Source organism: Schistocerca gregaria, chromosome 1 (genome assembly GCF_023897955.1).
Source record: "Schistocerca gregaria isolate iqSchGreg1 chromosome 1, iqSchGreg1.2, whole genome shotgun sequence".
In the NCBI taxonomy this organism is placed as follows: Eukaryota; Metazoa; Arthropoda; class Insecta; order Orthoptera; family Acrididae; genus Schistocerca; species Schistocerca gregaria.
Window position 1 is genome coordinate 667,552,485 of NC_064920.1, and position 25,507 is coordinate 667,577,991.

Consider the following 25,507-nt stretch of genomic DNA (forward strand, 5'->3'; position numbering starts at 1 on the left):
GTGTGTGTGTGTCTGCGTGTGTGTGTGTGTCTGCGTGCGTGTTTTGTTCATTTGAGAATACTGGGAGAGTAGAAACGTTTTCTCAAGTCATAGGAACAGTAGAACGTACGAAGCATATAATATTTTGTTATTTACCAGCCTAGTGATACAAAACACCTATGTCACTTGGTGTTTTTGTTTTCCTTCTCATCATGTCACTGCTGTGCCTTTTTACAAACTTCTAATCTCTCACAAGCCAAACATGTAGTCGTGGTCAGCTGATTCATTGCGCTCTGCTTCTTAATTTAGATTACCACCTTATACGCCACTGTGTCTGTATATTTTTCGTATTGATGTTACCAACGGTTTCACTGGACATTGGTATTGAAGTGACTAAGTGCTATGTGAGAGTGGTTTTCAAAAAGGCAAATATTAAGGACTTATCCCGAACTACAAAAGTATTCGAAAAGAAATTGGTTGCAATGCAAACGGCCGCAGTACTTCTCGAGAAGTTTCAATAGTACCCACATAACGTAACTAACTGGTCGTTTCTTCCCATAATGAACAGGCACTATTTTTGAATAAGCACCTTATTCTGATTCACGTAACACCAGGCGACAATTTAACTTCCCATATCAAATTCTGACCTCCTATGGCTTACCATTAGAGTGCTGATAAGGCGCGTCTTGGTGATAATGAATATGAACTGGTGACTTTCGTTATTAGGGCACCAGTCGGCACCAGGACTCTCACAGCACACAGTACCAAACTCCCTTTACCGTTGCTTCGTAAGTCATGTCAGGCGAGAACACTGATAAAGAAATTTTTTTACCTAATTAAAGCTTTGTTTCACAATTTATGTATGAGAAATCAAATTATCTATACATACAGGGTGGGGCAAATAAGAGTGACACGGGGAAATGAGCACCAGGGTACAAAGAAACGCAGCAGAGGAAAGGAAGTACAGTACTAACCTGACTGTAGCAGATGTTGAAAGTGACCATCATTCATCTCATTGCACTTTTGGGCCCTGGTCAGCAAGTAGCTGAAGGCGGATCGAAGTTGGACTGCCGAATTTTCTGCAGTCTCATCCGAAATGTTCTGCTGCACTTCTTGAAGACTGTGAGGATTGTTGCGATACACCTTAGACTTGAGATCCAACGGAGAGCAGCGCGCTTCGTTACAGGATCATTTAGTAATTGCGAAAGCGTTACGGAGATGATAGATAAACTCCAGTGGAAGACTCTGCAGGAGAGACGCTCAGTAGCTCGGTATGGGCTTTTGTTAAAGTTTCGAGAACATACTTTCACCGAAGAGTCAAGCAGTATATTGCTCCCTCCTACGTATATCTCGCGAAGAGACCATGAGGATAAAATCAGAGAGATTAGAGCCCACACAGAAGCATACCGACAATCCTTCTTTCCACGTACAATACGAGACTGAAATAGAAGGGAGAACCGATAGAGGTACTCAGGGTACCCTCCGCCACACACCGTCAGGTGGCTTGCGGAATATGGATGTAGATGTAGATGTAGATGTAGAGGTCTCCCCACACAAAGTGATCGCACACTGTTAGATCAAGTGACGTTAGTTGCCAGCTAGGAACGCAACCAGCCTGACGTCTGCTTACAACTCTGTCAAGCGTGAATATTGTGTAAATGTGCTCGTAGGTTTGGCGGGCTGTGTGGGCAGTTGCTCCCTCCTATTGGAAGTAACTTTAGATCCTTTCCTCCTCCGTTAATGCTACCACAGATTCACGTCCAAGCCGCGCGGGATTAGCCGAGCGGTCTTGGCTGCCGGCACGGTAGCTCAGCGTGTTTGGTCAAAGGGTTAGTTGCCCTCTGTAATAAAAAAAAAACTGAGTTAATAGCTCAACAACGAACTTAAAAGGGCGTCTTACGACGTCCGCCCTGATCAGATGCAACGAACTAAAATAAACAAAATGAAAAAGAAAAAAAAATAGGGCGCTGCAGTCATGGGCTGTGCGGCTGGTCCCGGCGGAGGTTCGAGTCCTCCCTCGGGCATGGGTGTGTGTGTTTGTCCTTAGGATGATTTAGGTTAAGTAGTGTGTAAGCTTAGGGATTGATGACCTTAGCAGTTAAGTCCCATAAGATTTCACACACATCTGAACTTTTTTTTTCCACGTCCAATGGTACCCACTCGTCAGGGCCAGTTTTATTTTTCCCATCTCGTACAAACACTACCGACCTCTATGTTTGGGGACGTTACATCGTGATCACGCAGAGATTTGAATCCGCATGGCTGTGGGCTTTATCAACGACATCGTGACACGTGCAATTCAGCTTGTGCTGACCATATGCTAACATCTCGGCTTAAATGACAATGTTCTCCGTAATGATCCGTGGAGTGGGAGCACAAGAGAACACTAATGGCAGTCGGCCCATTAGATGAAATATAAGCGAACAGATCCCTCGATGCTTTTGGAGGGAACTACACTGTCCATCGTGCCCGCGCTGTCAGATATCCTCTATAAACCACAAACGCTGCATGCAGCTCCACCTGCACAAGTCACAGTCACCTAGTCGTGATATGCACAGTTTCGGTGGCGCTAGTTTGCAGCTCTCTAGGAAACGTGCTAGTTGCGCATCGCTAGGAAAGCATATTAGCAACGCTATTGAAATATACTCTGTGGTATTTCACAAAACTCATTTCTTTTATATGCTTCCAGATTACAGAAAGTTCCCTATGTACTGAAACAGACTGCACTACTGTTGTGCAGTACCTGCTAAAAGCGATGTACAAATTTCTAATTTTAATATAGTCTGTACACTGAGCTGGCAAAAAAGGAAATAAAAGAAAAATTTGGCGTAGGAATTAAGGTCCAGGGACAAAAAAAAAACTGTGGTTTGCCGATGACACTGTAATTTTGTCAGAGACAAAAAAGGAGTTAGAAGACCAGCTGAAATGAATGGACAGCGTCTTGAAACGTGGGTACCAGATGAACATCAACAAAAGCAAAACAATGATCATGAAATGTAGCCGAAATAAGTCAGGTGATGCCGAGGAGATTAGAATAGGAAACGAGACACTTAAAGCAGTAGATGAGTTTTGCTATTTGGGCAGTAAAATAACTGACGATGGCGGAAGTAGAGAGGAAATAAAATGTAGACTGGCAACGACAAGAAAAACGTTTCTGAAGAAAAGAAATTTGTTGATATCGAATATAAATTTAAGTCTTAGGAAGTCTTTTCTGAAAGTATTTGAGAGGAGTGTAACCATGTATGGAAGTGAAACATGGACGATAAACAGTTTAGACAAGAAGAGAATTCAAGTTTTCGAAATGTGGTAGATCCCATAACTAATTAGGAGGTGCTGAATAGAATTGAGGAGAAAAGAATAAAAGAAGGGATCCGTTGATAGGACACTTTCTGAGACATCAAGGGATCACCAATTTAGTACAGGAGGGAAGTGTGGGAGCTGAAAATCGTAGAGGGAGACCAAGAGTACAGTAAGTAGATTCAGAAGGATGTAAGTTGCACTAGTTATTCAGAAACGAAGAGGCTTGGACAGGATAGAGTAGCATGGATAGCTGCATCAAACCAGTCCTAAGACTGAAGACCATAACAACGTCAAAAGCAACCATCTCGTAACGTTGGTTTTAATTCCTGCCACTGGTAGATGGGCGCTCACATTCTCATACCAATACCCACAGTCTCTAGCAGCGACTAAACCTCTAACGAGTTCATGCTTTTTAACAGTTAAAACAATTAGAATTAGCATTCAGACCAGGAGCGCGTTATTATTCACAAAATTATTATCATGAATGTGAAGATGCAGTATTCACTCCTGAAACTGCTCCTAAATGTCCACGAGTTTATTTTACAACGGTAAGGAAGTTTCTTAAGGTAAAATACCTCCCAAGCCCTCCTCATCGAAGTTGCTTCCATGAAGGATTTGTAAGGTGCCTTTCAGCTGAAAGGTCGGATCGGATCTATTTCATTACTGAGGACCTCATGCTAATGAACGTCAATCCTGCCATACATTTTTAATGCAACACAGCTACCAAAGTGGGCTATGGAGTGAGTTTCCTACGATTTTTCAAATTGGGGCTCTTCGATTGCATGTGAAGCTATTTGTTTTCACAAATAAAATACAGCTTGTTACTGCATTCTTACATATCCAAATAAAATAATTACAAGTAAAGGGTGTGTAGTGCTGTGAAATATAGGAAGGCTTCCTGTACTTTTCATGGCTCCACGAGGTTCAGTTTATATGGCATGTACTGAAGCAAGGAAACTTTTATAATTGTAAAACTTTTATAATTGTACAGGGTGGTGAGAAACAGTATGAAAAGTTTCTAAGGGCGTTGCAGGATATGTTGTGCTTAGAAGTAATCGTTGGAAAAAAAAAAAAAATCCAGACCTTCAGCCGTTTCTGAGTTAGTTAACATTGAAGTTAGCAATCAGGCCGTAGCGTGCGTAAATTCAAATGGCCCAAAATATACAATTAATGTCAGTTGTTCTCATAGCGTAGATGATAGCGCACGAGACTGCTCAGCCTTTGGCTCGGGTTCGATCCTTACTTACGTCTCATGTCAAATTTTTGAATTGCTCTCTTGGGAAACCAAACAAAGAACAAGCTTGAATTTTTGCGTACAGCGGCGTTATTGACTAACTTCAATGCTAATTAACACAGCGTAACGAATTTTTTCTTAACAATTATTTTTCAGCACTACCTACCCTGAAACACCCATACGAGCTTTTCAGACTATTTCTGACCATCCTGTATAACCAGTCACAAATGGATGCGACTTCAGTCAATACTTTAAGCATGTGAAAACTGATGTTGCTCTTTGTTTCAGTAGTAATGTAGTACCAGCTTTCATTAACTTTATGACGTTTGCAAAATCTGGAGAATATCGACACAAAATGTACTTGAAGTATGGTATGTTTCTGATGCAATCATTTTACACTACATTAAAATGCTTCATAATCTCCAGATCCAGATACGCAGGCTTTCACGTTTCTCGACTGAGGTTGCTTCTGCACGAAATACGTGACCGTCACCCAGTTGTCTCATACTCCACTCTCACGGACAGTGAAACCGAAACATTCCTTACGTGACACGGACCTCATTGTCTATAAAAGGGAGAAAGACGCGGAGAGCAGGTGCTGCGCGTAACGAAAATCTTTGCTCCCTCGCAAGGGCCGGCAATAGATCACGCCGCTGAGACAGGTCTCCCAGGGGCGCGCGGCCTTGCGGATGACAGGAATGGAAGTGCGGGTGTGCGGAATAGGCTAAGGCCCGGCAGCGGGCAGAGCCATGTAGGCTACAAACAGAACGCCGCGGCCTCGCCTGGCACCGACGACCTTGGCTGTGGCGAACACATGGCCGCCAACGCTGCTGCCTGCAGCCAATCAGTGTCGCTCAACGCAGTGCTCAGCAGGAAGACAAGCAAACTGATCAGGCAAATGCCACCTACTCAAAAAGTCTACACAGTGCTGCAAAAAGTTTAATCAAATATTTACCATCCACCGGACACACGACCATCATCCAGATGACTGTCAAAATCGTCCCCTACTTTTGGCCTCCACCGGATACATGTACCATCATCCAGATGAGTGTCAAAATGGTCCCATACTTTTGCGAGCATGTCTGGAGTTACCACGTTTACTGCTTTTCTTTTCGGCATCACTGAGTTCACTCAAAGTACATTGGGGGGGGGGGGGGGGGGGGGGGGGGTTGGCACATAAGAGGAGTCTTTCACAAACTTCCAAAAGATTCACATAACGTGAAACTTTGGAGGTCAGTGGTGCAATGCGAGATCCGTACTCCCTTTACAGTCGATCCGTCGTTGGAACAGCTCATTATTAAGAAATGCTCTTACATAGCTATACCAGTATGGTGGTGCTCCGTCCTGCTGAAAACTAAGGTTTTTGTCATGTTCTCGCAGCTGTGGGAAAAGCCAGACCAATATATTCAAGTACGCGACTTCTGTAACCATCTTTTCTCCCCCAAAAAAGTGAGCCGTAAAATACGTGAGGCGCAAAATACGTGGAGCTAAGGAGAGGCTTTCTCGTGTTCCGCTGTGATACATGGCTGGTGTAGTGCTTCACTGTTCCACTTAAATGGAATGTTGCCTCATTACTGGACTCTAAACGTGAAAAAAAATTGTTATCTTCAGTCTCCACCCTCAGAATGAATTCACAGAACTTTACAAAAAAAAAAAAATGGCTCTGAGCACTATGGGACAGTCCCCTAGAACTTAGAACTACTTAAACCTAACTAACCTAAGGACATCACACAAATCCATGCCCGAGGTAGGATTCGAACCTGCGACCGTAGCGGTCGCGCGGTTCCAGACTGAAGCCCCTAGAACTACGCGGACACAATGGCCGGCTACAGAACTTAACACGTTTTGTATATCATATTCATGAACGGCTTGTACTAACTGAATACCGTATGGCTTGAAATACAAACTACGGCGCAAAATACGTCGTACAGAAGTAAGAGGGATAGCTAACTCTCGGATGAGGCGACGAAAATATTTCTGTCGGCTACTGTTTGTAAATCTAAAGGCATCGATCCTCTGATTCTATTGAACCAATTAAGTTGCATGCGACCCTAGAATCCGAAAATGGGGAAACTGGGTGAGTGAGGGGGAGGGGTGCTGTAGGTGGCACATGGCAACCTTGTTTCAGGAAAGTATGATGATGCTGGCAGCGAACGAATGTTTTAGGTCTACGTTCGGTAGCTTCCTAGTCTGCCTCATCAGCCGTGACAGCCCCTACGTACAATGTCGTGAAGGCGCTAGCTTACGTCCACGCAAGTATCCGCTACAAGCGTTGCGTCCCGTGTTACGAAGATTGGCTAAGAGCTAGACACTCCAATATCGCTTCTATTGCAGTTTTATCTTCTGGGTATGATGACACCTTCAATTCGCCTCATGACACCGAAGTACTAATGATTCCAATCAGAGTGAATATTTGTGGAAGTTTTGGAACGTCGACTTTGTGACTGAGAATCCATACCACTCCTGCTTGTTTGCAGCTTTCACTGACAAATGGACCACTATATTTCCGAAAACTGAATTGTTTGGAAATGTGATTACGAGAATGGACGCTGTCATAAAGCTAAAATATGGCCAATCGACTATTCAACTATTATTCACAGCCAACGTAATTTCAACAGGGTATGATGAAAATCTCTGTTTTGCCATCCATACACCAAAGAAAAGATCGAAGGGTTCAAATGGTTCAAATGGGTCTAAGCACTATGGGACTTAATATCTATGGTCATCAGTCCCCTAGAACTTAGAACTACTTAAATCTAACTAACCTAAGGACATCACACAACACCCAGTCATCACGAGGCAGAGAAAAAGATCGAAGCGAGGCAAGTTGAATACCAGTTAGGAATATATGGGAACAGACTTCTACTTCTAGAATTTGCCTTGCGGCTAACGGAAATTTTACAAATATTTTGCTCAGAACAGTACATTTGTACTTAATTTATCTTTTGTTGCTCGGACGCATCTGCTCCAATCTAATAAGCTTAGTCTAGCACACTCATGTATGGAAAAAGGTGTGTGATAGGTTCTAATGTGTAGCTATCTCTTTAAACTTATGGTGTAATAGCGTACCTCTCGCCATTTAAATCGATGTGAACCCAGCTGTACGCGTCTGCATCGACAATTTTATTCTTCTTATGAATGCGCTTCACGGTTCCCCGAACGGCTTTTCTGATACTTACCACAAAGTTGCTGATTTCGGAAACATCAATCTTCAGTAACGTTATAAGTAATATCTTTATTGTGTAGTGTTCTGTACATTAATTCTTTTATGCATATAATTACTGTCAACTTCCTCCTACCTGTTAAACAATGCTTCTATTGTTCTCTTAAGGTTTCGGCGCCATGTAATTTTGTGTGAGCCTGTGAACACATTAGCCGGCCGGTGTGGCCGTGCGGTTCTAGGCGCTTCAGTCTGGAACCGCGTGACAGCTACGGTAGCAGGTTCGAATCCTGCCTCCGGTTTGGATGTGTGTGATGTCCTTAGGTTAGTTAGGTTTAAGTAGTTCCTAGTTCAACGGGACTGAAGACCACAGATGTTAAGTCCCTTAGCGCTCAGAGCCATTTGAACCATTTTTTGAACACATTACTTTTCATTTTATGAATACCTTCCTGGATTAGAAATGAAAGTATTTTACGCGGGTTGCACGTTGCTGATAGCAGGTAGCTGTGTATAAATGATGACGCGACCTGTGATAACTAGAGCTCACGTGGCCTCGGGTCTCTGCCCAGTATGGCCGGCCAAGGCAGACCATGTGGGCAAGGTCCGCTGCCGTCTTTCCTCTCAGCACGTGCACTCGAGACGGAAACTGCGTCATGTCTCACAAGCCAGTTCGCGTACTGCCTCTACTGTGCTACATATAACTACAAGCTACAGAAATTTCGATTTAAATAGAACACTGCAAGTATAGCACGACGAGTTTCATGAATTTATTCCTGTTTTCAAGTGCAACTATTTATTGCATGTGATGCCTGCGCGTGTGATGTTTTGCTTTTCTTGCCCTGCAATAGACTTTTCTATTTTTACTGTATCGGAAAATATAAATCTTGGAATTTTTTACACGAACTTAGAAAATACTATTTTCTAACTATTCTTTAACATTAGTGCGTAAAAAGTTCCACATTTATATTTTGCGATCACAGTAAGATCATAAAAAGACGGCTGCCTGGCAAGCGAAGTAAAATAACACCCTCAGACGTCACGTACAATACCAGTGTAAATAGTTGCATTTGAAAATGGTAATAAATTCCTTAAAGGCGTCGTGCTTGCATGAAAAAAGTAACTGGTGAAATGTTTCATTACAGTTATAGTCTTTCGAAAAACATCGATTATGATGAATGAATTTAAATAAGACAAATTCTCTTTCTTTTCTCAAACGTGGAGCTCTCCTGCTAGATGCATCCACTATACAATTCTGAATCTGTTTGCCAATCGTCATCATATTCTGGGGTAACTCATCATTGAGTAAAAGAGTGTTCACTGCACAAAAGCGTGCAATCAGAATAATTGCTGGAGCTCATCCAAGGTCATCCTGCAGACACTTATTTAAAGAGCTAGATATCTTCACTGTAGCCTCACAACATATATATTCACTTATGAAATTTGTTATTAACAATCCTAACGAATTCAAAAGTAATGGCAGTGTACATGGCTACTTCACTAATCAACGTTAAATCTAACTTTGGCTCAGAAGGGGGTAAATTATGATGCCACAAAAGTCTTTGGTCACTTACCTAATAGCATCAAAAGTCTGACAGATAGCCATATAGCATTTAAAAGGGAATTAAAAGAATTTCTTAATGGCAACTCCTTCTATTCATTAGATGAATTTTTGGATATAGTAAGTCTGTAATTTCCCTACCTCCACAAAAAAAAATATTGAGTGTCTTGTAATATTTTGTCTAATGTAATATCTTGTATAGACACCTTTTATTAACCTGACACGTTCCACATCATTACGAAGTGTCGTATTCATGATCTGTGGAACAAGTACTAATCTAATCTAATCTGATCATCCGTCCGTCAAGTTCTTCCGTACACACTGTTTCACCAGGCTAGTATCGTTCCTACCACATTCAAAATAGCTGTGCCATGAAGTCACTAGAGTAAGAATTGGCTACGCGAGGGTTAAAATCTCCGTCTGGTCGTCCTGCTTTTGTTTTTCCGTGGATTCCCTAAATCGTTTCTAATGAAATCCTAATGTTTACTTCAGCAAGGTCATGGCATTTCCTTCTCCATCTTTGATCAGTTCCGATCAGTGGTCGTTGACGAGCTGTTAAATATTATTCTTCATCCTTCCATTCTTTAACTAGAATTCAACACCCATAACGCATGCCCCAGACTGCCACTCTACTTTTTGATATTACTTAAGCCAAAGTACTTAAGTGCCATTGTGACTACCAATATTCATCGTCAGTTACGTATTGCAAAATGCTGTTGTAAACCCCAGAACACAACGATTCAATAATGAAAAGAAACGTAAACGCTGCTCCGTTTTGTAAATGAATTCTATTCCAAATATTCTTTAACCACTTATCTATTGTATCAGGCTTGATTAAGTCTTTCCTTACTTTTGTCGTAAAATTGACCAGAGGATGTTTTATTAGATTCTGTGCTTTCTATTAAAGCCATTATTATATTAAATAAGAAACACTTATTGATGTTCTACAAAATTAGTTTATTTGGTCACCCACTTCCTTTAGGCTTCTTAGGCCTCTTCAGGTGACAACTGTGTGTCGTGAACACAGAAACAGTGAAGTGCTACTTACACGGATTTTATTTACACAGAAGATACGAACCTGACTTGTGGAGTGTTTACATAGGAAAATATTGCATTTTTTTATTGCGTAGAAGTAATTACATTAACCAAAAAAGGATACAAGGTTTTTTGTAGAGATACATTTAACAATTGATGAAAAATTATTCTGAATTTACAATTTCACTCTGTTCTTTGTAATTGAAACTTAATTTAAAAGAGGGGAGAAAGAAAATTAAGTTTGAGCATTTAGTACTAAGCTGGCATTCTGTGTCATGTTTGTTGATTTCAAGTATTTCTAACAGGGGCACTTTTCTACTTTTCTTTACAGAATGTAAATTCTATACCGTATGAGTGGTTTTCTGTTAAAAGATGATCGAAAAAACCTGAATCTTCCTCTCTTAATTTTCAACTTCTCCTACGTTCAGGTAACCTATCATTATAACCCATTGTAACAAACATATAATGAAAACTGATTTGAACACAGACCTGTTTTTTTTCAGTTACAATTGTGTGTACTGTTGGATCCATTGTTTATAATTTATCGAATTAATCTGATTTTATTTCGATTTAAAAAAGAGGCAGCGATCAACAGTTTATCGCTGTCTCCCTCGTAAATCAAAATAAAATCTGGTACCAGTAATTTGTCTCGGTCGTTGAACTGTGGCACGCCGTCGTTTGTAGACATAGCGTGGGCTCGTTTCAGGCGATGTTTCTTCCGTCGAGTGAGTAAGTTAGATGGAAGGTCAGCGCTGTTACAAGGCCCATCCTCTCGCCGAGGATGGCAACAAGACGTTGACAAATCTAGACGCTCCTGGTCGCGCGAAACTCCGAAGAGCGCTGTCTCTCATTCTTTCTTTCTCTCTCCGTTGTCGTGCTGCTTCGCTAAACCTTACAAGAGGACTCTTCTCTTCCACTCTGTCATGCAAAAAAGGCATTACGCATTTAACCGGCCTACTACCAGGTGTTTTTTCTCTCACTGAGTGCAGCTGGGGTCCTATCGATCCCAAGTAATTTGCTCAGGATATATTGGCAGTTATTTAACGAATTAACGCAAAAAGATACACTAAATTTGTTCAATGTAACAATAATGATTCTATTTTCATAAACATTACACTCAAGAAACAAAAATGAAATTTAGATTGAGGTGGTACTTAGTGCAAAATAATTAATAAATTTTAATGTGTTGTAAATATAAAATTGAACAAAACGTCAGTAAATATAAAATTGAACAAAACGTCAGTAAATATAAAATTAAACAAAAAGTCATTGGACATAGTTGACTCAGAGAGATAGAGAGAGAGAGAGAGAGAGAGAGAGAGAGAGAGAGAGAGAGAGAGAGGAAGTTAGATATTCTGAAAAAAAAACTTTGAAAATAAGTGAGATATGATTTTCCAATGTGCTTATAGGCCTATGTTGATCCCAGAGGAACTAAGACGGTTAAATTGTGTTTCTTATTTAATGTTTGTGACCATATGCACCCCCGCGCAAAAGTCAGCTTCAAAGAGGCGGAAACATGTACATTGTCGTTAGTCACATATTTAAGGGTTAAACCACTCATCGAATGAAGAATACAAGAAGGAAGATCGAGAATATAATAAAAAAGAAACCCAAGAAACTACAATCAACCACAAAGACGATATAAGGCTTTAGCTTGAGTCGCATAACTCACTCGGAAGATGGCCGGATGGTACACAGTCCGAATATCAATGGAACAAATGGAGTCGGTAGGGCTGCACGCCAGAAATCTGATGGAGCAATGAATGCGCCGGAAAAAAAATGGTCATTGAGGACAAAAATATCAAATGGCTGTAAGCACTGTGAGACTTAACATGTGAGGTCATCAGTCCCCTAGACATAGAACTACCTAAACCTAACTAACCTAAGGACATCACACACATCCATGCCTGAGGCAGGATTTGAACCTGGAGCACAGCAGCAGCGCGGTTCCGGACTGAAGCGCCTAGAACCGCTCGGTCACAGCGGCCGGCCATTGAGAACAGCTCTGTTTCTTACATTTTGTTGTCATATTTTATAAAGTGCAGCATTTTAATATGTGAGGTAAAATTTGTTCTCTCTTGTTTTGCAGACGACAGTCGAGTCAGATTTCCGGAGGAGGCTCACCCAGCCCAGGACCAGGGACACCTGCGGGTAAGTTCTGCCTAGCCCTTCCAAGCTTACTCTCTGTATTTTCTTTCCAGGTAAGGTTGATATTTCTCCCCAACTCCTCCTGATGCTGGAGCAATGACGCACGGAGACAAAGCAGAAACATAAGAAAACTAACAATTCTGAAGAGTTACAAGTGACTCTCGGTTTATAAGGCTCTGTACGTCAAAAGGCTGTACTCCGATAATTGATATTACAAACACTAAAGTATTTTTAATAGGGCTAGTGCCGGACTAAACACCATATACGAAATAGAAAGTGAAAGAAGTATCAACTACACTGTCGTGTGTTCAAGCAGCAACACCATAAACACGGTGGATGTGCCACAAGCGTCAGATTAGCAGGAAGTGTACTTCTTGCTTGACTACGCAAATGGTTAACATATCAGATCGTTCGCACAAAGTATGTAAGATTATCGGCAATCGCATTTTCTACATAAGGAAGGGCTAGACAGTGGGTTTCTCGTTCAAAACTCTCATTTCAGTGTTGGTTGTTTGTTAGATCATCGTCTTATGTCTCGTTTAAGAAGGAGAAAAGTCTACCAAGGTGGGTTACAATTCGAAAGCGGCGTTTCAAGACTGCGGTCTGTCGCTCCGCGCTATTCCAGATCGCGTTGGTTGGAATCCTAGGTCTGCTGTGTGAATATAGACCACAGGAGAACCATACTCAATACATGCAGGACCTCAACGTCCCTACGGGACTAGTGTCCGAGAAGGCGGACCCATAGTTCGCTCGGTCGTGCAGTATCGTGCAGTCACGTTACATACACCGTATCCGGAAATGGACTTGCTTGAAGCAAAACAAATACGAGGACCTGCTCAAAAGTAATGCCTCCGAATATTTTATATGAAAACCCTGAATGCTTTTTGAAATAAAACAAACGTTATTAGCATTCTACAACTCCATACTTCATGTCTACATATTAATTTCTCAATGTAGTAACCTTGGCGACGAACACATTTCTCCAAGCGTGAGACCAGTATTGTAGATACTATCACTGTAGAATGTCTGACATTGTTAATGAAGCCATAAACTCGGTTTTTATTTTGTAGAGTCCCGACCCGCGGATTTTTCCACCCAATTACATAATATTTCGTTTATCTAGCTGAAAATGACAGTAATGGGGCAAAACAGTTGCCATGTAGGCAATAAAAACCCCACAAAATGACAAAATACAAACGAGTATAGAACGTGGATTCAAGTTTTGAGTTACAAGGACTAGGTCCTTAGTAACTATAAATAACAGAAGATTTACAAATAATTTTAACGTTATATGTAACAATAGGGCAGCATGACATTTGAAATAAAAAGAGCAAAACATTGTTTACGATGCACAGTATTGCAATTTAAACATTACAATTTACAGTGTTACAGTACACTATTTACAATGATGTGTGACGGGCAGCATACATAAATACAATATGTTCGAACAATGGTTACTTCACTGCATGCCGGATGTCAGCCCCAGTCTGGATTCCAGAAGCGGTAATAGTATAAATTTAGGACCTTTATGTTTGTGGTGTTTCATATAGATAATTCACGAACGAATGTTGTTGCTAGAGGAAGGAAATCTGGCATAAAAGCTATCCGGCATGGATCGAATCTCTTCTGCGACAGTGTCTATTTTAAGTCATTGTGAATCGTTGTGTTCCTAACGAACCATGGAACGTTTACTATGGTGCACAATGCCTGCTGACTCACCTCTGCTTGCATAGCTTCATTACTATCAAAGTGAAATCCTCGAAGACGTTCTTCAATTTTTGGAAACAGGTGAAAATCGGATGGGGCCATGTTGTTACTGTATCGAGGATGATCGATGACCGTGGACACAAGGCGTCGGAAGGTTACAGATGTCGCAGCGTTCGTGTGAGATCTGCCATTGTCATGCTGAAGGAGAGGGTGCTTCGAGTGTGGCGCGTTTTCTGCAGTAAGAAACTCGATTAGAGCACGCTGTTTCTCAGGCACAGATTTCTTACGCACAGACGTATTTTCTTCACGCCGTCTTGTTACACACTTCAAGTTGGAACACCTCCTAGCGAAGTGAGGCAGTCCATGTGTAATATGCATGGCATGTAACACCTCAACCTAATGCGACAACAGAATAAAAATTGGGAGGCGTTACTTTTCGCCCCCCCCCCCCCCCTCACCCGCTCCCGGCCCCCCGAACAGACAGAGCGATAACGTCTGGGGCAATATGGACTGCCAACATGACGGCCACTGATGCAGCTTTCCTTTAGCGCAACCAGAGAGAGGCTTGCCGATGTCGTGCAGCCAGCAGCACTGGACACAGGAATGGCTTTTCAGACAAGTCCCAAATCTGCGTTCAATATCCCAATAGACAGATTCCTGTGAGGAGGCTCCGAGTAGTATGAACATTGCCAGGAAGTAGTGGTCACAGTCATACAGCGCCCAGCACCTGTTGTGATGATAATGCTGTGCCACTTGACACACAACACAATCATCTCTCGGTCACATAATCGGTGACCCGGAAAACAGCGGTTACGTTTCCGAGAAGGTATGGGCGACAGATGTGCCTTCTTTTCAAGCTTTCCGTGACGTCATCTTTCAACAACGTTACCAAAGATCGCATGTTGCTCTCTCTGTCATGACCTGTCTCCATACAGAGGTTGTTCGGCTGTTGACCTGCTCGCGCATTTCAAGGTCTCTCTGCCAATCGGAACATCTTTCCATGGGTTGTCGACAGACTGGCACACCATAGCTCGCCACCCAATATGACCGATCAAGCCTGGCGTAGATTTGAAGCAGCATGGAATGACGTACTCGCTTCTCTCATCCAAGTTCAAAAAATGGTTCAAATGGATCTGAGCACTATGGGACTCAACTGCTGTGGTCATCAGTCCCCTAGAACTTAGAACTACTTAAACCTAACTAACCTAAGGACATCACACACATCCATGCCCGAGGCAGGATTCGAACCTGCGACCGTAGCAGTCTCACAGTTCCGGACTGCGCGCCTAGAACCGCGAGACCACCGCGGCCGGCCATCCAAGTTCAATTCAACGCGATGCCCAGGATCAAAGAACATAAGCGACATTGCAGGTTGGGGCAGGTGGAGAAATCGTCCATGGCAGAGCACGCACTGAGTGAGACCGACCACCTAATAAAATTTGCCGACACGGAAGTTCTGGCCGTAGAGAAGCACTATCACACGAACTTGTTCAGAGAGGCTGTAGAAATACAAAAACTCACCAACAGTTTCAACAAGAAAGAAGAAAGCCTTAAGGTAAACGGATCCTGGCTTTTCGTACTGCAGCGAAGGACCGTCGCAGGTAGGAAGAGGAGAACCGCACCAGAAATGACCGCGGAGAAGCCCTCGGACGTTGGCGTGCCGGGTACATATAGTCTGCGACCGCGAGCTCGGCTCCAGTTCGCCACCGGCAATGGAAGGTAAAGGTTTGACAATGCCAGCCACTCGTGCTAGCGAAAAGTCAGTAAAATCATTAGATGAACGTCGGCCGAAGAACCCGAGACAGACACCAATAGGCAGTTTGTCAACAAGTGGCCACGAGAGCCATGCCTAGCTGAGCGCTGCCTAGGGATAGCACGCTGCAGTCGAATGGATTGCAGCATTTCAGTTGAATGTAAAGCACCAGTAGGGTCGCATTAGCGACGTCTGTGGAACAGTAGAGTGAACTGCCATGATCCCACGTAGAACAGCCGCGACCAGTGATCGGATTTAAAGTTACGCGCGGAATTACTGTCAACCAGGGGAATTGCTCGACTTGTGCACTGGAGTGAGCGATATGGTGTTAACGTGGAATGGGCTCCAATTGACAGGTAGTATTAAGAACTTACATCGCACAGACCGTCCAAATTCGACGGACGCATTGGATGATGGATATCTACAACTTCTGAATCAAAGAAACCATTGTATGAGTGCTCCAGAATTGAATTTGACTTTCGAAGGGGCTATGGTACGTCACGTATTCGTATCGCGTCAAACTGGTAAGAGACGATAGCATGAAGCGAGTACCACGCCGTACTCCGTAACACCACGGCTCCGTTACAGATTAGAAAGACACCATGCTCACTGGGCGCCCCGGGATTGACGCTTGTGTTATTTACGGACGAAACTCGGATCTTTTTGTACCCTGATAATCGCAGACGTGCATGGAGACAGCCCGATAATATCGAAAGCTTCCAACACTGTCCGACATGTGCAACAAGGGTCACGGTACATCTCTCGTGGTTGTTGAAGGCAGTCTCACTGCTTTACGGTACAAGGACGAGATACTGTGACCAACTGTGGGACGATATCGCCAAACGTTTGGTGAGATTTTCACCTCGATGATAACTCGCGTACTCACCGTGCTGTTCTCTTGAACACGTTGCTTCAGCATTCTAGTATCGCCAGAAAGGAGTGATCTGTCTATTTCCCGGACAAGAACCCAATCGAACATGTGTGGGATCGATGGAACGAAGTGGTTTTGGACGTCGACAACGACCATGTACTCTGCGGGACTCGCCATTGACGAGTGGGACAATTTGGATCATGATCTTATCCATGGTAAGCCACGATGGATTTAAGCCTGCATCCGAGCCAGGGGACGCTCTATCAGGTACTGACGTTGCTCAGAAGTACTGTGAAAACACGCCTCCCGCCACTCCCATGGGTGGATGTGGACACACTGAAAATGCCTCACAAGCACTTTTTGAATTTATAAATAAAGAGGTGATGCAAAACTTTTGTTGATTTTCTGTCTCGGTTTATTATGGTCTATATTAAGCGTTTCTTCTCTCTGACTGACGGCAGAAAGTATTCATTTCCCACCCATCTCCAACAGCCTCCTATGGCATCACATTTTAAACGCTTGTAATCATTTCATTTCTGTCTTCATCATAGTCAACATTTGCGCCCATTGACCTCAAACATGACTTTTAATCCATCTTTTTTTTATCTCAGTGTTTATAGTCCTGATTTTCAGCAGCTGTCTTTTTATGGCAAGGACTACTGGTTTGTGTAACACCCACTTCTACTTCTTTCTTGCATCTTCCTTCTTTTATCCATTATACTAACGAGATTCCAAATTTCATCCAACTCTTCAAGAGTATCTTGTCCAAGATTAACATTTAACTATTCACCAGCTGCACACGTCATTACCTTAGTTTTTGTTTTGCTTGAGCACATGTTACAGCGACCAGCTAGCACAAGTTCCATTTGACTGAGCACATAACTGAATTCCCTTACATTTTCAGTGACCACTGCTATGTCATCCTACTGATGATTACAAACAACTCTCACAACGACATCCTTCTCACTCTGACTCTTCTCTACACGAATGTTCACTATATTTACTTCTTACTATTTGTTCTTGTAACGGTACGATAAATAAATAAATAAATGAAGTACACAAATTGTGATCAACCCTGCCTTACTGATGTCTTAATTTTGGTCTCTTGTACGTTTCGGTCAATACTGACTACGTCAGTCTGCTTTACAAAATGAAATTGATTAGCGCTCTGTCCTTGTAGTTGGACACCACATTAGCTAAGAATGGAAAATATGTATTGTATTCCGTATTATCAAAAGACTTCTCTGAATCTACAAATACGAGGGTCAGTCAAAAAGTAATGCCTCCTATTTTTTTTCTACGTTTAATTGTCAGGAAATTTAAATGCAATTACATAGGTTGAAAACCACAACATTGAGGATCATTTTGTCATTTTTCAATGTAATCTCCGCCCATCTCTACAGTTTTGGTCCATCTTTGAACAAGGGCATGTATCCCAGCACGGTACAATGTAGTCATATGTTTCCTTGTTTCTCATAAATCTGCCTTCTGTTATTAACCACAGCGCTAGAATTACTCCTCGAGTGCCCCCTACCTTCCCTTAAGCAAAACTACTGCTCTGATAATTTACTTTCAGTTTATCGTTCCGTTATTTGATAAAACATTCTTCAGAATCTTTAACGCCTGTGATAATAGATTGCTTGTCTGTTTTCACATCTATACGTCCTTCGTCCTTGTTTTATCCGAAAGCGCAATAATTCAGTCTTCACAGAATCTGATGAAACTCTTCCAATTTTTAAATTTCATTTTCGAGCTTGTGTAGATCTTGCCTCGAGCTTTGTGGCACTGTGATGATAAGACTCTGGACTCACATTCGGAAGGATGGAGCTTGAAATTACCGTCCACACGTTCAGATTCAGCTGTTCCGGGTTTCCCTAAATTGCTTAAAGTAAATTTAAAATCAGCATAAACAGTCTCGACCTCAGTAAACCTTTATTTTTTTTTCACCCGTTTCGGTCAGTTACTGACCATATTTACACTTGATACTATGTTGGTAGGCGGTGAACGGAGCACGTGTTATGAATTCCACGAACGTCAAATGCAACTCGAACAGATAAACCGCTGTTCTTCACGACAAATATTCTCAAAAATTACTAAAAATTACTGGATGGTTTCTTTAAAAGGACGCCTACCCCTAGCTTGTGTTCCTCCCTAATCATGTAATCGTTGATGGTATGTTAAACACTTATCTTCCTAACTTCCTACATGCAACATCTACATTCTTGAAATTTGTGCCTATCTTACAACTGTTAACCAACCTCTGACGGTGTCCAAATACAAGTTCTGTGCTCAACTGTACTGACCCTAGACAACTATAGTGGAGACACACAAGGCTTATAAATGACCACAGCTATTACTCAGGATTCTGCCTGTGGTAAAACAGGCTTCATCCGTTTCAGGCACATAGGCAGTTAAGAGAGGGTCGAACATACATCGCCGCAGCACCCATTGTTCCAGCATGACGTGAGTTGCTTGCACTTTCTGTGAGTGATGGTGGTCTATTTGCTGTTAGCTTATTACTTCCCGAACATAATTGCACGTGCAATTGATATAGTACTGATTGAAGATTCCTCGCCCATGAGAGCCATATGCCGCGTGCTAATGGAATTTCATGTTACCAACCCTCAAGATGAAACGCCACATGTTGATCAGGTTTTGCCGGCCGGAGAGGCCGAGCGGTTCTAGGCGCTACAGTCTGGACCGCTACGGTCGCAGGTTCGAATCCTGCCTCGGGCATGGATGTGTGTGATGTTCTCAGGTTAGTTAGGTTTAAGTAGTTCTAAGTTCTAGGGGACTGATGACCTGAGCAATTAAGTCCCATAGCGCTCAGAGCCATTTGAACGATTTTTGATCAGGTTTTTCTTCCTTACAACATTAGCAACTAGATATATATGAATAAGTTTACTAAAGTGTACAAATAACGATTCGTAAGTTCTCTTACTTCACTTACATATTTCCCAGAACAAGTTGTTCTTCAGTACTTAGCCTTTCCGAATCTGTGTCCCAAATCTAAAGTTGTACATGTGCCCTCTTCCATCGTCGTGGGAGGTTTTATCACCATTACACAAAACAGATGCGACAAACGTCAGGACATAGCGATATGCACATGTACAGGTGGCCGTAGTATCGCGTACACAAAGTACATGAGGGCAGTGCATTGACGGAGCTGTCATTTGTACTCAGGTGATTCTTTTGAAAAGGCTTCCGGCCCGCCTGACGAAAAGGTTATGGCTGCACGATGTGAATTAACGCACTTTGAACGCGGAATGGTAGATGGAGATAGACGCATGACACATTCGGTTTAGGAAATCGTTTGTGGATTCAGTATTCAAAGATCCACAATGTCAGAGGTGTGCCGAGAATACCAGATTTCAGGCATTACCTCTCACCACGGACAACGCAGTAGCCGACGGCCTTCACTTAACGACCGAGAGCAGCGGAGTTTGCATGGAGCTGCCAAGCAACACTGCATGAAATAATCGCAGAAATCAATGTGAGAACGTACGACGAATGTATCCGTTAGGACAGCTGAGCTAGTACTTTGCTGACAGTTCGACATCGCCTGCAGCGCCCCCCCCCCCCCCCCCCCCTGGGCTCTTGACCATACCGGTTAGACCCTAGACGACTGGAAAACCATGAACTGGTCAGATGAGTCCAGATTTCAGTTGGTAAGAGCTGATGGTAGGGTTCGAGTTTGACGCAGACCCCATCAAGCCATGGATCCAAGCTGTCAACTAGACACTGTGCAAGCTGGTGGTGGCTCCTTAGTGGTGTTAGCTGTGTTTACATGGAATGGACTGAGTCATCTGGACCAACTGAACCGATCATTGACTGGAAGTGGTTGCGTTCGGACTTCATGTTCCCAAACAACGATGGAATTCTTATGGATGACAATGCACCATGTCATCGGGACATAATTGTTCTCGATTGGTTTGAAGAACGTTTTGGACATTCGACCGAATGATTTGGCCACCCACATCACCCGACACGAATACCATCGAACTTTTATGGAACGTAACCGAGAGGTCAGCTCGCGTACAAAAACCTGCAACGCCAACGCTTTCGCAGTTATGGAGGGCTGTAGAGGCAGCATGGCTCAGTATTTCGGCAGGGGACTTCCAACGACTTGTTGAGTCCACGCCACGTCGAGCTGCTGCACTACGCCGTGTAGAAGTAGGTCCGACACGATATTAGAGGGTATCCCATGACTTTTGTCACGTCAGTGTGTCGTTATAGACCATGAAGCGGCTGAAAACAGCAGAAAAAGGAAGATGCCAAACTTAAGTGTTACAATAAAATAGTGGAAAAACCACTGTGAACGTATATAATATATTATGAACCTAGAGAAGAAATAAGAGCCTGGACGTCACAGCTATAAAAGAAAACTACAGGAGCTTAAGAAAATCATAACTCATGCTACTGGTGTGTCAAAATAGAATTACTGAGCTACAGAGTGGGAAGAAAATGCTCCGAGGAAAATAGGCCAAGGTTCTGTTACTCGTCACCGGGGTCAGTATAGCTGCCATTAATAAACACATCGATACAAACTTACTGAATCCTGAGTAGTATATTCATGCGAAGTTGTGTATGTGAATGGACCAATGTGAAGTAATTTAGTCACTTTATTTACTCTTTATCACTGTGACTGAAGTAGATCAGCATCAGCGGTTGTGTGATACACACGAGTCATTCATATCAGCACATTGCAGTTATGATAACTATTATCTAATTATGAACCGAGAGACATGATAATAAACAAAAAATATTGCCCAAGAAAGGAAAGGCAGCACTCTCGTGTCTACGAACGTGCGAGGGCTTACATTCAAATGTTTATGAGCTGGTAGCGCTATGCTCGTGCACTATTGTTGTGAAAGACAACGCATCGTCGACACATTGACTGCAGGCTGGACAACAGGTTGGACGGTCCTGTGCCGATACTGAATAGCCATGTATTTACCCTCGATAACGATGAGAGGATCCCACACCCTTACGTGATACCGGTCCACAACGCAACTGATCCACCTGGCTTGGTGAACCCATGGGTCCGCATTCCTGAGCCGTGCACATGTATTTGGTTGCCTCCACACTCCTCTAAGACGATCATCAGCTGTCAGACACAACCTGCACTCGTCGGTGAAGCAGAACTGACGTCATTGATCCAAGTGTTCCGTTATCCACCTTCTCCGTTGAACACTGTGCTCGGGGAGCGGGTGGGTGGAGGGGGGGGGAGGAGGGAAAAGTTATATGGACGCCAAGAGGCTACTGATCGTGTGGTGACATTTGAGTGCGGTCGGTCGATACAGCCCTCCCAGTTGCGTGCATGAAGATAGCGCGCAGTTCTGTTGCATTCTTCTCAAGGTATCTGTGCGCCATATTTTGTAGGTAGTGGTCATCAGATAGTGTTGTTGAGCGTGAGCGACGACTGCGAGGCAGATCTTCAATATTTCGAGAGACACGATACTAACTGAATGTTCGAATGTCATCGCTGTGGTGTACGCCAATTCAGCGGTCAACTTCCCGCTCTGACAACCTTTCTTGACGTAAAGTGAGAATGCGTGCACCGTCTAAAGCATGAAATGACTCTTAAGGCCCCACGCGTAAAATCAAGAGTGCTTGCGCAAGCATGCACAAATTCCTCGCGTCTCCACAAGGCTTGTACAAGCATCAGTTTGTTTGTCAGAAAATATCGACTTCAGACGACGATGCTATGGCCTAGGCAGCCTTTTTTCTTCTATTACAAAGAAATACAAAGAAAGAGGAAATTTGATATGTGGAGTGGATAGTGTGTGAAGAACCGAAAATACTGGGTGATCAAAAAGTCAGTATAAATTTGAAAACTTAATAAACCACGGAATAATGTAGATAGAGAGGTAAAAATTGACACACGCGCTTGGAATGATATGGGGTTTTATTAGAACCAAAATGCAGGATGGCGCTCCACCCCATATTGTTAGGCGCGTGAAAGATCTCTTGCGCGCGTCGTTTAGTGATGATCGTGTGCTCAGACGCCACTTTCGTCATGCTTGGCCTCCCAGGTCCCCCAGACCTCAGTCCGTGCGATTATTGGCTTTGGGGTTACCTGAAGTCGCAAGGGTATCGTGATCGACCGACATCTCTAGGGCTGCTGAAAGACAACATCCGAGGCCAATGCCTCACCATAACTCCGGACATGCCTTACAGTGCTGTTTACAACATTATTCTCGACTACAGCTATTGTTGAGGAATGATGGTGGACATATTGAGCATTTCCTGCAAAGAACATTATCTTTGCTTTGTCTTACTGTGTTATGTAGTTATTGCTATTCTGATCAGATGAAGCCCATCTGTCGAACAATTTTTTGAACTTTTGTAATTTTTTGCTTCTAATAAAACCCCATGTCATTCCAAGCATGTGTGTCAATTTGTACCTCTCTATCTACATTATTCCGTTATTTATTCAGTTTTCAAATTTATATTGACTTTTTGATCACTCGGTATTATTCCCATGGTAACTGCTCGCGTTAGCCATGGGACAAAAGTTGTTTGACAGCATTACTGTTCTCCCCTGCTTTTTTTTTCATGTAATAATGAATTCTTTAACTTGTCCTATAATACAGGACAACCTTTCTATAGAATGTAATTTAACAGGGTCAGACAATAGCTAAATCAAATAAAATTACTGCCAAATGCTTGCAAGAGCCTGGCTATTCTTGGCACACACGTCAAGGATGCACACGCTTGAATGCTTGGACTGGCATGCGTAATCGAAAATCGATCAAGCATGAAGCTGCTTGTACAGTCGCGACGCTTACGCAGATTTATCCTACACACCCTCAAGCATGCTTGCGCTAGCACGCTTGTGCATGTGTGCTTGTCAAGTATGCAGTTACGTGTGTGGCGGCCTTCGAGGCACGTGGGCAGACTGCACAGAGTAAACAAGCCGCACCATCCAGTGTGCGATTGGAGAGACCACGCGCTTTGATGAACTGCACTGAGAATGCTGGTTTACTTCTACTTCCGTCACACAGGTGTCTGTGTGTAGCGATTTCTCGGGCTCATTAGAGTATCGAGAACAAGGCCTCACAGTCCCATAAGTGGTCTGTTGTGAACAGCAGACAATTTGAAAGGCGCCTCGGTAGCCATTGTGGTGGTAAACTTACGCTCCTTTGGTTATAACACATCTCTGAATTACGTCTCAAACATAACGTCTCATTTAAGTATGTAATTACAAGATAGCAATTTAACTTATGAACAAACGGCCATTTTTTTACGTACTGCAAGAAATTTGCCATAACTGTTTGTTCACAACTAAATGCAACTTATCACGTTAGCACGAGAGCGAACTGTAGCATTTAGTTGTTTAGTGCTGAAATATATTTGATGATGATGATGTTTTGGTTTGTGGGGCGCTCAACTGCGCGGTCATCAGCGCCCGTACAAAGTCCCAATTTGTACACAGTCCTTTTCTCATTCCAGTCTAGCCACTGTCACGAATGATGATGATGATGATGTTGATGATGATGATGATGATGATGATGATGATGAAATGATGAGGACAACACAAACACCCAGTCCCCGGACAGAGAAGAAATATATTTGACATCACATGATTTTTTCCAGTATCTGGTACACTACATTACTAGCGTTTTATGCCACATGAGGTATGCAGCTGAATTTCATATCGGACTGTGTGGTATTCTCAGCAACATTTTACAGCACCATAAAAAGAAACGTCTTGACACTCGTGTTCGCCTGTACCTTCAAAAACAGCAGCTACTGTTAAAGAAAAATGTAGTCAGTAATGCGTACCCTATGAAAATGCGAGTGCTGTGACTGTGAGTAAAATATCTAAAGGTATTCACGTACCTTGGATATTGGTTCATTTCCCCAATTCATTCGTACAGTCAGACGCTGCACAACGTTTCACTATTTCTCTTCGCGTACACTGGGATTTGTACACAGTACTGTTATGACTAACAAATACAAGTTCAGGCGACCGCTCACGATATGCGGGAAATCGGGTTTGAGTCTCAAAAGTGGTTCAAATGGTTCTGAGCACTATGGGACTTAACTTCTGATGTCATCAGTCCCCTAGAACTTAGAACTACTTAAACCTAACTAACCTAAGGATATCACACACATCCATGCACGCGGCAGGATTCGAACCTGCGACCGTAGCGGTCGCGCGGTTCCGGACTGTAGCGCCTAGAACCGCTCGGCCACTTGGCGGACGTCACCTGACGCCCATTGAAGTTCGTTACTGATCCAGTCACTCAGTTTTTTTATTACAGAGGGCAGCTAACCCTCTGACCGAACACGCTGAGCTACTGTGCCGGCATCCACTCGGGCCGGCGTTTGAGTCTCGGTCAGGCACAAATTTTCATCAGTCACAAACAGCTGACGTCAATCCGTATTCGCAAAAAGTTAATCGCTTTCGTATTATTTACCACAGCTGTAACCGTCATAATAGTGCCTGTTCCTACACACATGCATGCCAGTCTGAAGGGAATTGTGATGTGAAGATACGGACGCTGTATAAACAGAGACCTTGTAACCATCAGTAATTATACCTGTATTCACACGGTTAGTAATTTGATGAGATAAGGTACTAAAAACACTGTAACATCTCCTTACAATCATATGAGTTAGTAGTGAATGACCAAGTATAAGCAGTTCTCTGCTTGGTTTTCTTCCAGCGGTGACAGCGATGTCAACAAACAAGGTATGCTGCCGGTTGGTTTCATATGGGTAGAAGCTGACAGGACAAAGTACTGTTGACAAAA

General features: G+C 42.9%; 1 protein-coding gene across 10 annotated transcripts in view; it reads left to right on the forward strand.

The window, feature by feature from the left end:
* LOC126362232 (protein piccolo-like) overlaps window positions 1-25,507 on the forward strand; it is a 731,361-nt gene that overhangs the window by 587,079 nt on the left and 118,775 nt on the right. For all 10 annotated transcript variants that reach the window (XM_050007864.1, XM_050007862.1, XM_050007865.1 and 7 more), the window contains one exon: window positions 12,356-12,417. In XM_050007864.1, coding sequence (XP_049863821.1) covers window positions 12,356-12,417 — 62 coding nt within the window. The remainder of the gene's footprint in view (window positions 1-12,355; window positions 12,418-25,507) is intronic.